Here is a 13,756-nt window from a genome sequence, read left to right on the forward strand (position 1 = left end):
TGCTTGGTATTCGTTTTAATTAGGCAGTACTGAGTTTGCTGATTATAAACATTTTGAGTGTCATTGCTGATTTAAAATATTTCTTGGCTTAAGTGAGTTAAAATTTAAAAATTTTAATTTTTTAGGTGTGAAATAAAGTATGAATCTTTTAATAGTAATATATTTGATGCCTTCAAAACTTTGTTTATTTAGGCTCTCGAACACCCATAATCATAATTCCTGCAGCTACCACCTCTTTAATAACCATGCTTAATGCAAAGGACCTCCTGCAAGACCTCAAGTAAGTCATTTGTTCAGTGATTCCTTTCATGGGGCATGGTGGCAGCATTGAAAACTAGAGTTCTGTTTTTCTTTTAAAAAATCTGCTAAATCACCATGAGATACAAAGTTACAAAATTCAGTGATCAATTTCAGTGGTATAGTACTTGAGCACCTTCCCCTTTACCAGTGTCTACTTTCCTCCACCAACTTCCAGTTTTCCCAGTCACCCCTTGAGCCTGTCCCCATAAGCAGCCCCTCAATAATTTATTTTACATTACTTGCCATAAATAATTTGCTAAAAGGATGATCAAAAAAATGTTTCCTTAGAAGAAAATTAGTGAAATTGTTGAATCTCACCGTGGAGCCTATAAACCCTTGCATAAGAGATTACTAAGATTTTGTCACAGGTTAAGCCTTCTGTGTTAATTGAGATTGGTTGCCTTCTATACATTATATCCCATCCAATCTGGTGTAATACTCCTGATTTTCCTGATTTATCAGTGTTATAGAGTTTGAGATATTCTGTGAACAAATGGTGGCAGTTTACTCTAGGGTGTCCAAAATACAGGTGGAGTTAAAATTCTTCACTGACTGGTGGCTTTGGGGGCGGTGACTGCCAGGTTTCTGAATGTATAAAAGATGGGAGGAGGTAGTCCACCCACCCCCAAACCTATGAAAGCTGGAGATTTCAGTCACAAAACCTGCATACCTGAGTTTTTCAACAAATTGATAATTTCTTGATGAGGCTCATCCAAGCAGTGGGGTCTGGCTGGGATCATGGCAGCAGTTATGAAATGTGGAGGTTTGGGCAGGCAAGGGGCTTACCTACCCCCTTCCGTGTAATCGCAGGGTGACTCAGGCTTGTACGGGATCCAGGAGAAATTCTGTCACTTGTTAATCTCTTTTGAGATTTATTTCTGAGTCTCTGGGTCATGAGTCTCTGGATCATGGCAGTGAAAGTTTACATGGTGCATCAGAGGTGATTTGTGGCAGTGTTATTTATAACTTTTAAATATCTCCTTATATGGTTATAGAACATTCATAGAAATTTTTTGAAATGTTAAATTTTGTATTTTTGTGTTTTCGGTATCTTTGGTAGTATTCTACTTTATATACTACAAGTCTTATACTTAAATAGTATTTTTATAGTAGTGGGTAATACAATACTGAGAAACCACAAGTCGGCTTTATTATCTCTTCTTGTAGCCTTACTAGAGAGAACCCAAACACACCTCATTCTTTGGATAGACCATACCTATTTTTTCTTCTCAGTCTAAAATACTCTCTTCATAGTTTAACACCTCATTGCAACTGACATCTCCCCTACAGTTTGAGTCAGCTGGAGGCTTTACTTTGTAATTAATGCATAATTGAAACCTCCTCCACACAATTATAGTACTGGCTGTAACCCATAGCTCATGTTGGCATAGATTCTATTTAGTTTCATGGAAAATTCAGTATTCTTCAATTTTCAACCCTCCAATAAGAAAAAAATAAAATAAAGGCCACATTAACCTTTCATGCCTAAATAGGAAAATTAGGATGAGTATAAGCATGATCTTGAGAGAAGTTTTAGTAAAATTTTATATAAATAAAGCGGATGACTGTTAAATTCTGTCCATCCATGATTATCACACCTTTGTGCAGAGTTGTCAGGAGGGGAGCTTTCCTGAAGAGAGTGCGCCGAGATGGCGCGGGGTGGGCGCCCTCGTACAGTCAAATGCTGCATAGCACATGCATAGGAGGAAACTGCTTTTTTATACTCCCTGCCACAAGCAGTTTAAAATTATTCAACCTTTTGGGATAACTTTAGGAGTTTCCTTTCTGTCTTTCCCTACTCCTATCACATATACTTCGAGAAGGCAGAGATGATGTCTTATATGATATCAGTAAGTTAATACTTTTGGGGGGTTGTGTCCATTCAGTAGAATAATTACCAACAGTACATGTGTGTTTAAAATATAAAATTCTTCATTTGATGTCAGTATTTGGTAATTTTAAATGAAACTCCGTAAGAAATAGAATGATTATCTGAGGGGATTTTTTAAGTATACAGAAAGCTTAACTTATTTATCATGTGAAATGAATGTGAGTGTATCTCAAAATGTGGAGTTCAGTATTACCACAGTTGGCATGTGATTAAAAACTTAAATTATTACAAAGTCAGTATGTCTGTGATGGTTTTGGGCACTTTAGAAATATACAACAAAGCATAAGCTTTTATGGGTTTCCTTTCCTCGTCTATCTTTCTTAATTTCAGATATAGAATGAAACTCAGTGCACTAATTGTTCTGCTCCCAAGTAATTGGAGGGGCCAGACCATAGCTAATGCAATAGACTATACTTTAGAAGTACATGTATTTCAGAAATGAAAAATGTTTTTAAATGCCTTGTGAGCCGGGCTACTGGTCGACCCTGCAAGGTCTAGCCGCAGAGCACTATATTCGGTAGCAGTTCTACAAGAGAACTGAGTTGTTCGAGAGTTATTTGTTGATGGTACAGTAGAAGATTGAGTCACGTAGGGTCAGTCAGCAACTATTGCAGTATTTAACTAACCCAGACAGCATACATTGATTTAATTTTCGTCTTTAAAATGTGCAGAGCAACACTGATGTTGCTGAGGCATGAGCAAAAGCATGAAAAGGAATATTTTGTGAAGCTCCTACACAGGCCGAATTGCCTGATCTGGAAAAAGCCTACTACTTTTTCTTCTCTCTTAGTGATGTGGCGTCAGAAACCACATCATCTTCATTTCAAGTGAGTCACCTTTTGACTTACTGTAAAATTTCTCTCTGATAGCATATGAGAAATCAAGGATTAGTGTTGTCTTTAATGTAACTTTAGAGAATAGTAAGTCTGGAATGAATATAAATTATGCCTACAGAGGAAGGAACCGTATACATTTGCTCTGATCTAACTGCAGAACTGGCTTATTTTTTAAAATGAGGGACCAGAGAGTCTAGGAGTTGTGGTTTGCCTTGCATGTGCCTGCGTACCCAGCACCATTTGACCTTTCAGGCATCACCGGACTTAGCCCTAGAGGCCCAGCATCCTCTGTGAGACCCTGGTGATCCTTGGCCCTATAGGCCTTAGAGCAGCACCACATCTTTGGGCCTGAGCACTGAACTGGTCCTGTTGGCTGAGTATCTTGAGTGGCCCTTGGGTCCCTGAACACCACTTTGGAAGGCGCCTCCTCATTCAAATGGGTTTTTGGTTCAGAACTATCAGTAATTTTAAATTACTTCATAATATATTTTTCCGATGTGCATTACATTAAATACATTTGCTGTTTCCTTGCCTCTTTTTCAAAGATTTGTCCCATCAGATGAAAAGAAGAAACAAGGCTGCCAGCGAGAAAATGAAACTCTGATACAGAGAAGAAAAGACCAGATGCAGCCAGGGGGTACTGCCCTTAGTGTCACTGTTCCGTACAGAGTAGTGGACCAGCCCCTGAAACTTATGCCCCAAGACTGGTAAAGTGTCTCTGTTACATGATTATTTTTTTTCCATAAGCATTGAATTTTTTTTCCATAAGCATTCCATTAAGCATTGAATTTTACATTGAGTTCTAAATAGAATACACGTGGGAAATCTGCATTAACAATCTAAGTTTATCATCTATAAAACTATAATTCGAACCTAAAAAAAAATACTAACTTTGGATATCTAAATGATTTTACATACAAGAAGTACTGTTTTCTGGGAAATAAGTAAAAATTCTTTCCACCTCTCCTTTTGCTCTGGATCAATTTATAGAGTAAAACTTAGAGGTAGACTTTTTTGAGAGCCTGTATTTAGAGTTTTGTTTCTCTGATTTAAAATTTTTCTGGTAGTAAATGACAAAGCATTTTTACTGTCATTGTAAAGAGATCATTTTTTGTGTCCTTTGTTTGTCCTCCCTCAACCCTTTTGTCCCCCCAGGAAATAATTCAGTGGAGGTAATTAACATCACTGTTTTTCATTTTGCGTAAAATATACTTTAATAAAGTATCAAGTGCTTTTGATATTCAATAAAAGTGGGTTTTTTTATGATACAGACTGCAAATTTTGATGCATTAGTCTTTTAGACCATAGGAAGTCAAGACATTGAGAATTTTAAGGTTTGAAATGTTAAAAATTGATTGAATAATAAAATATTTCTGTATTATTTTATAAAGGATATACCATAAAGGAAAAATAATTTTTTACTGTGTATCTCGGTTTTCAGCAGGTTTTCATCAGGTTTTCTGCAGGGTAAATTTTAAATTTGTGTGTTTCATCTTATTACTTTGCTCTTTGCTTTTATTTGTAAGGTAAATCCTGGTTTTATGTTTTGATAGCTTTAGAATCATCCATCTAATGCAGTGCTTCTCAAAATGTGGTCTGTGACCCTCTGGGCATTTCCAGTGGGAATGGGATTACAAGTTGTAAGGGTCAAGATAAATCATAGAACTGAGAAAGCTTCTCATATTCTTAAATAGTCCTCACAGAGGAAAAAGTTTAATGAGTCACAAGTTAATTTATTTCTCTCCCTCTTCTTTTTTTGTATTCCTTTGTCTTCCCTTTCTTCCTCTTTTGTCTAGTGGACTGTTCTCTAGTACATCCTTGAACTTGTTTGCTCATTAGTAAAGTTGGAGTGATTATAGTACTTAAAATGCATTGTTTTGAGGACCAAAGGTATTGACATAAGGTGTAAAATGAACAATATTGGTATACAGTATACTGGCTTGTAGTAAATCTTATTAATAATTTTTAGTGATGTTAAAATTTGTTCCCATCTCTTTAGTTTATGGCAGTTGTAACTTGTAATTTCTCCATGATTAAAAATTTTGTAAACAAGGAGTTTTAAAGAATCTAGAAAGAGAACTATTCCTAAGAGAATGAAATTGAAAGGTTAGAAAGCATGCTGCTTAATAAAAAAATCTTTCAGGTTGACTAAAATCACACTAAACAGTGGGAACGTTTAAAAACTATAAATGAATTTTGTGTTCAGATTACTTTCCAAACATCAGAATAACCTAAAAATAAAACTTGAAGTCTTTGTAATGTCCATGAACTACTGTAATTTAATATTTCATTAAAATCATCTCTTTTAAAGTGAACTTTTTAATAGATCAACTACTTTTCCTTATTGCATTGAAATATCTCTGCCTTATTCTCCAAAGGCAGAGATAAGGGATTGGATATAAGTATTATGTGCATATAAATATATTTAAAAGAATTGGGTGCACAAATGCCAGGCCGATTGTGGGGAGCCTCGTAGCCATTAGTGTGTCTGATAGTGTATCTAATTACTAACAGTGTATCTGGTAATAATGTTGTCAACTCTTGCTGATCTGCTTTGCTCACTGCACAGAAATGTTGACAGGATAAGTGTCACATGAATGATTATGAGACTTCCTTCAGGACTTACAGTAGCTGAAACTCATGATTGAGAGATTCTCTCTCCTTCCTAATAGGGACCGGGTTGTAGCAGTTTTCGTGCAAGGCCCTGCGTGGCAGTTCAAAGGTTGGCCATGGCTTTTGCCTGATGGATCACCGGTGGACATTTTTGCTAAAAGTAAGATTCTCCTTATTTAATTTTGGGGTAGTGCTGGGGTGGGTTTGGGAGCAGGGACTACTTCCAGCACTACTTTGCCTGGTGGTGATGCTGGGCTTCAGCGGGGAGAGTTTGGGCTGGTCACCACGTACAGTGCATGCGCTTCACCCTTTGGACGTCCATCCCTTTTGATACGTTGTCCTTGTCCTCACTATGTCTAGTATAGAAATTTGTTGCTAAAGATAATTATGACTGCGTAAATATCAAGAAAGGATTTCCTGTTAAATAACAATTTAAATTTTAGATACTTGTGAAATTACTGTAGGGGCTTTTTTGAAGACCATTGATGTTTCTTTGTGGCAGATACTTCCTACCTCCCCTGCAAGACATGGAATGAGGAGGCCCGCTGGAACCAACTCAGTGGGCAATAGTAGTAGCCTCTGGTGCAACTGGGGACACTTTCAGTTTATTTTCTAAAGAAGGAATATTTCCAGGGTCATTGAAGGGATTCTTTTTTCTTTTTTTTTAATGGGGTGATTTTCAAGTAAGTTTGGGAATCTTTGATTAAGTTGCTTATTTGCAATTAGGGATATCTATTTTGAGTACAAATTGACGACAGTAAAATCACTATTAAAAAAAGAAGCATTCTTGGAGCCTGGAGGTACAAAGGGTAGGGCGCTTAACTTGTATGCATCCAACTTGGGTTTTATCCCCGGCATCCCATATGGCCCTTTGAGCATCTCCAGGAGTAATCCCCCTAGGCATCAGTGGGTATAGCCCAAAAAAGAAAACAAAAAATAAAAAAAAAGCACTCATGAAATACATGTACTAATTACAAATGATAACTTTCAGTAACTATGAATAAGAATTGTGCTAGTATGATTTTTTGGGTAGCAGTCTTATTTTGTGTTGTGTCTTCATTCTTCAGATTAGAAACTGTCCAGATTTGAAAATTCCAATAATTTGTTACTCTATGTCTTGTATTTTTATTATTTGAGAGAAAATTACTTTGGTTTCAAGTCAGACTCAGGATCCTTTCTGTGTACATGGCATGTACTCTGTGGGCTGCATACAGGGCCAAAGACCCTCGCCTCCGTTTCTGGTGATACTTAATCCAGGTGTTCTGCATTTTCTTGTTTTAATGAATTGAATACAGCTTTTATTGTAGCATTTAATGTTATTTCTGAAACTTGAGTAATGCACAAAATGGTGCTAGTTAATCACATAGAGAAAAGAAGAATTTTAATGCTAGTAAAGTGTCACTAAGGTGAATATGTTTTTATTTAAGTTTTTTATGTTTATTATGCCAGCCTTATTGAATACTGTTGTGATACAGGTGTGATTATCATCAATAATCTGTCATTTTATTTAGTATTATTCAAATTGTTAGCCTTATGAAATTTAGCTAAGAGCTTGAGACCTACAGCCATTATCAAATGTTTTTTCATGAATTATTCCACTTCAGTGTTAATTTCTGTCAGAATTTAAAGTTCTCTTGATCCTTCTATCTTCCAACAAATGAAAGAAACATTTTCCCAAAACACTTTTCACTTCTAGCTTCTCTTTTGTTTATGTCTAGGCTTTTGTAAAGGTCTCTACTAAACCACCATTTAATTCTCTATCCACTATAGACTTGTTTTTCACTAAATTGTTCCCACCAAACTATTAACTCAGATATTGAATACTTTTGTTTGCTTTGTGATGCACGTGATCCGTTTCCTTCCTCCTCTAAAAGTGTTCTTTTAAGGTTTCTTGAATTCTCTGGCTACTTTTTTCCTGGTTTTCACTTACATGTCTGTGTTCCCATTTCTCCTCTCAATTATAAGTAGTCCCTTAAGGAGAGCTGATAGCTTTTTTGTTGCCTTGTTCTGAAAGTTATGCTTCTAACTAATTCATTTGGACCTACGTATGTCACGGATTATCCTTTATGAGCTCACCTTCCTACATTCAACTCAACAAGTAGCAAATAGAGACATCTTACACTCTTTACACCTTTAATTAGCCTCGATTAAATTTTTAAATAATTTGCTTGGGTCAGAAAATTAGAAACAACTCTTTGAGTTAAATCTCTTAGCTTTTAGTAAGTCTCATTGCTTCCACTCTTCTTCCAGCCTTCTGTTCTGTTCTCCTGTAACACACATAGAAAGTGAATATTTGTATTTGGCCTAGACTGAAAATGGAGGGTATACATATATATGGGAATGTTTTTATAGGCCTTGGTGAAAATACCAAATTATATAAATTTTCCTGATCTTTAAAAAAATACAAGGAATTTGTTTATAATTGCAGCACTGGATCATTATGATAGGCCTTCATATGTCTTCAGTGACTATTGTATATAAATCCTCAGTAAGTGTTGAAATGAGTGTTTTTGAGACAGTTGCAGTGAAAGATATCTTTGTTTATACTATTGCTTTGGTTGATGGAAAAACTGGTGATTGCTTTTTTTTGGTTTATATCTATTGAGTATTTTCATTATTTAATTAAAATACTGCATAACTTTTTATTACAGTTTGAATAAAATCATTTCTCCCCTGTATAGTTAAAGCCTTCCATCTCAAATATGATGAAGTTCGTCTAGACCCAAACGTTCAGAAATGGGATGTAACAGTATTAGAACTCAGCTATCACAAACGTCATTTGGATAGACCAGTTTTCCTGCGGTTCTGGGAAACATTGGATAGGTAATTCTGATCCTAAAATGTACTTATTTTTTTATTACAGTGATTTTACAGTTAAAAATTTAAGAGTTTCAATTTCTTAAAATGAACTTTATTTCCCAATTTTCTTTTCTAAACATCATCTAGTTTGATGCTCATCCACACTAGAAAATTAATGAATGTCTTTTGTATATTGACATACAACATAGAAAAAAGGTCTACAGCTTAGTGGAAAGGTCATTAATTCTGAATTGTTAGTCTCAAATTTGTATCTTACCTCAGCTGAACTGCATGACCTTTCTAAACATTTTTTTCTTTCTAGTCAAAAAGAGCTTGGATTATGTGATCCCTATGTTTTAGCCAGCAGCTGGTGTCTAATGCTGGATTTGAGTTATGGGTAGTTTGTAATAGGAATGAAGTTTTTAAGTTGTTTTAACAGTTTAGTTTCAGATTTTAAGACTAGTATAAATATAGAGGTCTTAAAACCCTTCATAATAGCCATTTTGTGGTTGGAAAATCTTGAGAATAGCAGATGAACACAAGGAACCCAGATGTATCTTTTTAAGACTTTTTTGACCTACCAGGAGGTGCTCAGGACTTATGTGAGGTGAGGAGGGGCTTCTCCCTGCTCTTCTCGGCCTGGCCTTTAGTTTGTTGGACTTGAAGATGCAGTTCTGTTTGGGCCTGTCAAAAAGTGCTCCCACCATGTGTTACTTGCAATCCCGTCTAGGGTCTATCGCATCAGCCTGTGCTGTCTTCCTGACTCCTGAATCTTCTGTTCTCATTCATGTTGTGCTTTAAAAATCTTTAATTTTCTGGGGCTGGAGTGATAGCACAGCGGGTAGGGCGTTTGCCTTGCACGCGGCCGACCCAGTTTCAAATCCCAGCATCCCATATGGTCCCCTGAGCGCCGCCAGGGGTGATTCCTGAGTGCATGAACCAGGAGTGACCCCTGTGCATTGCTGGGTGTGACCCAAAAAGCAAAAAAAAAAAAAAATCTTTAATTTTCTTGGTAGAAGTCTGAATAAAGCTGTGGGTTTCCTCAAAATCATGAGTGATTGAATATCTCAGTGGTTTTAATTGGCAGTTTATATAAGAGGAACCATTTGGGTTTTCATAGCCCAAGCGGCTAAATAATAAAAGGACTGTTTCTTCTAGCTTACTTCACAAAAGTCCAAAAGTTACAAGTTATAGTTTCTCTCTCTTACTTTAAATGAACGAAATACCCATATCCACTGTTGATTTAAAAATTTGTTAAAGTCTACTTATTTTGAGTATAACCTATTATATTATTTTTCAGGTACATGGTAAAGCATAAATCCCACTTGAGATTCTGAGTTACTTGGTTTTCCTTTATCTGGAAATCTGGATTAAGAAGCATGGATGTACCTTGATACAAAGACTGAGACTCAAGCTTTATGAATTTATCAAGAACTTACAAATGAAGAAGGTCACAGATTGATCTTTTAATAAGACCTTATTTGATGCTCTATGCTTCAACGGGATGATGCCTGTCGTCCATATAAGCATACTTTTTGGCTTACAACTATTTTTTTAATATTAGCCTTCTAGTCTGTAATGAAAATTGTATATTTTGATAGAAGTTTTTTCTCCATTGGTTAAGTTAGCATTACTTAAAATTTGTTCTTTAGAAAATAAATACAGGTTATAAATGTGTGTATATTTAGAGGTTATAAGGCTCTCTAAGCCATCTTGCTTCTGATTTTTCATTGCTCTATAATTCCTTTACTGAAAATATTGTTATGAATGGTATTAAATTTTAATTCTTGAACTTCCAAAACCAAGCTAAGGGATGTGACTATTTTGAGTGATTCAAAATGTCAACCTGTATGTATACTATATACTTACTCTTTATTTAAAAAGGAATAATGAAAAATCAAGGACAATTCTTCACTTTTGGTTGAAGTATTCAGCCCTTTCAAGACTTCTTATAAGGAATACATTTAATGAATGTACATTCTTCTCACTGACTTTGGTGATTTTAAAAACTTAGAATAATATATTTCTATCTGTGATATACCTTTCCACTTGAAAATTTCAAAACACAGATTAAAGACTGAATAGGCTATAGTACTTTTTATTTTTGGGAGCCAGAATATGATTTGGGAGAAGGAAATTTATTACTCCTATTGCTGTGCGACTTGACTTCTTTATGTTTTCTCAGAAGCTTTCCTTTGAATCTTCCTTTTTGTGGTGTAGGATTTTGAGTCTTCTGTTTCCAGGCATGTCGATCTTGGAGTTCTTACCTTCCATCATCCCTAAATATTGATAAATTCTCCCAGACACCAAAGAACATTTGCATAATTAAGTGTCTGAACAGAAACAGGATAAAAACACTGGTTATTTTTATGTGCATATGCAATGTTGCAGTGTCATATAAAATATAAAACCTATATTTTAACTTAGTAAAATATTTTACTACGTCTCTACTTTAGACAGAGTATTGCATCCAAGGTACAATGAATGAATAAGCATTTTTCTTGAGTTTTTATTTCACTTTTAATTAAATATGAGCCCTTTTTTACTCTTTCCTTTCAAGAATTTTTGCCATTGCAATTGTTGCTAATCATTTGTCATTTACTTTTGTCCATTTTTCCTGCCCTCAGTGGTATTTCTTCAGTTTACATACTTTTTGAGAAAGATGTAACTTCTTTTTATGTGACGCTGATATTACCTGGCCTCATTTTTAGATTTACAACTCTTATGAAAATGAGAAGCACTTAACTATTTATTTTTAAAGTCACCATCAATGTCTGTACCAGTAGTGGAGAACAAAAAAATATTCATGGAATTCACTAGGTTTATTTCAGAAGTAAAGCAGTCAAGCATTTTAAATAACTAGGTTTTAGGATATTTATAAACATTTCCCCTTCTTTATTGCATCCTTTCTTGAAAATAAAACTCAAATCTGTTCACATTAGAATTTTTCAACATATAAATGTTTTCCAAATAAATTATGTATTGTGTAAACATTCTCCATGATGAAATAGTCAAGGACTAGAATCTGTAATATTTTAATGTAAGATTATTTGTTAAGACTACTACAAGTGGACATGAACTACCTTTCTATAAATATTTTTAGTATTTATACTTAACGTCATGTATGAAATTTACTTACAGAGTGTAGTTAAAATTGGAAACATCTACTTTAAACAGGGTTTATTTTTCTATCTTGAATTTGCCTTACCTATATTCAGAGGCTTCTGGAAATAACAAAGAATCATTAGGAAAAGTACAAATGTGCTATGTCTTACGTTTTAAAATCAAACTCTCAGTGTTTTTTAAATTTTTTTTTTAAATTTGGCAGTAACTCCTGTATTAAGTTCATGTAATTAATTTTATAACTATTCTGGGGAAAAAAATGAGACCAAAAAATGTTTCAGCCAGTAACTCTTAGTTCTCTCATGGCTCCAAGTTCTGCCTGACTCCAAGCCCACTCATAGTGCCTTGCACATAGTAGGCTTTCAGGAAATAGTTACAGGCACAAATGAATAATGTGTATTCAGTGAAAATGACTTGTTTCTTTGATGTACATGGTTTTGGAGTTTGAAAGTACAGATAGAATTAATAGGGAGTGAAGAGGTGTGAGCAAGTATTTTACTGGACATGAAGTATGCATTAGTAAATTGATTTGCTCATAAATTACCATTAACTTGAAGAACACCCAGATTTTTGTCCTACCACTAAAGGAAAGCTCAAATTTTTTTTATTCATAGGCTACTTCCTGAATCAGGTAACAATGCAAAGCCTGTAGACTTCATAAACAGCTCTCAATCTGAGAGTAATTTGGAAGCTTTGAAAAATACCGACGTCTGAATCTAGATTGTTTTAAATTGCCTGAGACAAGATCTGGTTATGATTTCTTTTTTGTTTTCCGGGTAATTTTGTTTTTAGAAAGGAATAGGAATCACTGGTTTAATTTGCTATTGAAAACATTACCAGTATTAAATACTGTGTTTCTCCCCCTTCCCCCCAGCCCCAAATTTGTATGTGTGTGACCACCCTTTGCACTAGACCATCCCCATTATTGGTGGGATTGGCCTATAGTTCCACATGAAAAATTCATCTTATTTATTTAATATAGGAGTATTTTGCTGTTTAATATTTAAACAATGTTTAATATATTTCATTATAAACTAGTATTGTAGTTTATGGTTTGTTTCCCTTGTGTCCATATCCATTACTAACTTTTTTTTAACAGCAGCATGACAAACTCCATACAGCAGAAATAACTAATTCACAATGATGAAAATTTCATGATTTTTAAAGTAGAAGGATGTGAAATATTAACTTATCTGCCATGCAGAATTAGACAATGGGAGTTTGCTGATGAAAGGTGGAGGCTTCCTTTTCCAATTGGTCTACACGGAAAAGTAAAAGTAAATTTTCATTTAAATTTCATTATCTAATAAAATTGAAGGAAATATTTTTCCTAAATAAAAGTTTTGTGACTCCTAACAAAATTAAAGTGATGACATTGTTCTTTATTGGATGGTGGGGAGGGGTAGTAAGTTGCCATATTCTTAACATATAGCAGTTTCATTTTATTGGTGTTAATAGAAGTACTGATGTTAGGATATACAGATGTGACCAGAAATAAAGTACCACTCTGCACATAACTATTATTTGAGTTTTAATTGTTCAACTAATTTATTTCTGAAATCCTTCAAGACTTAAGAGTATACTTTATAGTGTTACAAAGAGAGTTTTAAAAAGAAAGCAAATCTAGTTATTCTTAAATTACATAATCATTTTTGCTATTTACTGTTTGGATACTAATCGTATACATTTTTTAAAAAATGGAATAACTGCATTTGAAATTTTGGAGTGCCGTACCTTATACGTTCTCTCATGTTCATTACCACATGGGTAGATGTATGTTTACTACCCCTTAGTCTGGTTTATTAGTATTTATTAATATATTAGGATTTTGTTACTATATATTATTACTGGTCATTGCGGCAGAAGTCAGCACTGAAGTCCCTGGGCATGTCCTCCACCCGCCAGCCGTCCCCACCTTGCTCCACGTCGCTCCAGCCCTCCTTTTATCGGACTGGAGTGATAGCACAGCAGGTAGGGCATTTTCCTTGCACGCGGCCGACCCGGGTTTGATTCCTCCGCCCCTCTTGGAGAGCCTGGCAAACTTCCTGTAGCGTATTCGATATGCCAAAAACAGTAACAACAAGTCGCACAATGGAGACGTTACTGGTGCCCAATCAAGCAAATCGATGAGCAACAGGGCAACAGTGATAGTGTTTCTTTATTACTATAAATTAAAATATATGATGTAAGATTT

At 35.0% G+C, this 13,756-nt stretch overlaps 1 protein-coding gene across 1 annotated transcript in view; it reads left to right on the forward strand.

The window, feature by feature from the left end:
- The window catches only part of CDC73 (cell division cycle 73), a 96,320-nt gene extending 83,243 nt beyond the window's left edge, over nt 1-13,077 (forward strand). Inside the window, exons 13-17 of the mRNA XM_055144348.1 lie at nt 193-280; nt 3,573-3,734; nt 5,700-5,800; nt 8,322-8,463; nt 9,740-13,077. Of these exons, the coding sequence (XP_055000323.1) occupies nt 193-280; nt 3,573-3,734; nt 5,700-5,800; nt 8,322-8,463; nt 9,740-9,776 (530 nt within the window). The 3' untranslated portion in view covers nt 9,777-13,077. The remainder of the gene's footprint in view (nt 1-192; nt 281-3,572; nt 3,735-5,699; nt 5,801-8,321; nt 8,464-9,739) is intronic.
- Nucleotides 13,078-13,756: the final 679 nt, after the last annotated feature.

This window comes from Sorex araneus, chromosome 7, assembly GCF_027595985.1.
Source record: "Sorex araneus isolate mSorAra2 chromosome 7, mSorAra2.pri, whole genome shotgun sequence".
NCBI lineage: Eukaryota > Metazoa > Chordata > Mammalia > Eulipotyphla > Soricidae > Sorex > Sorex araneus.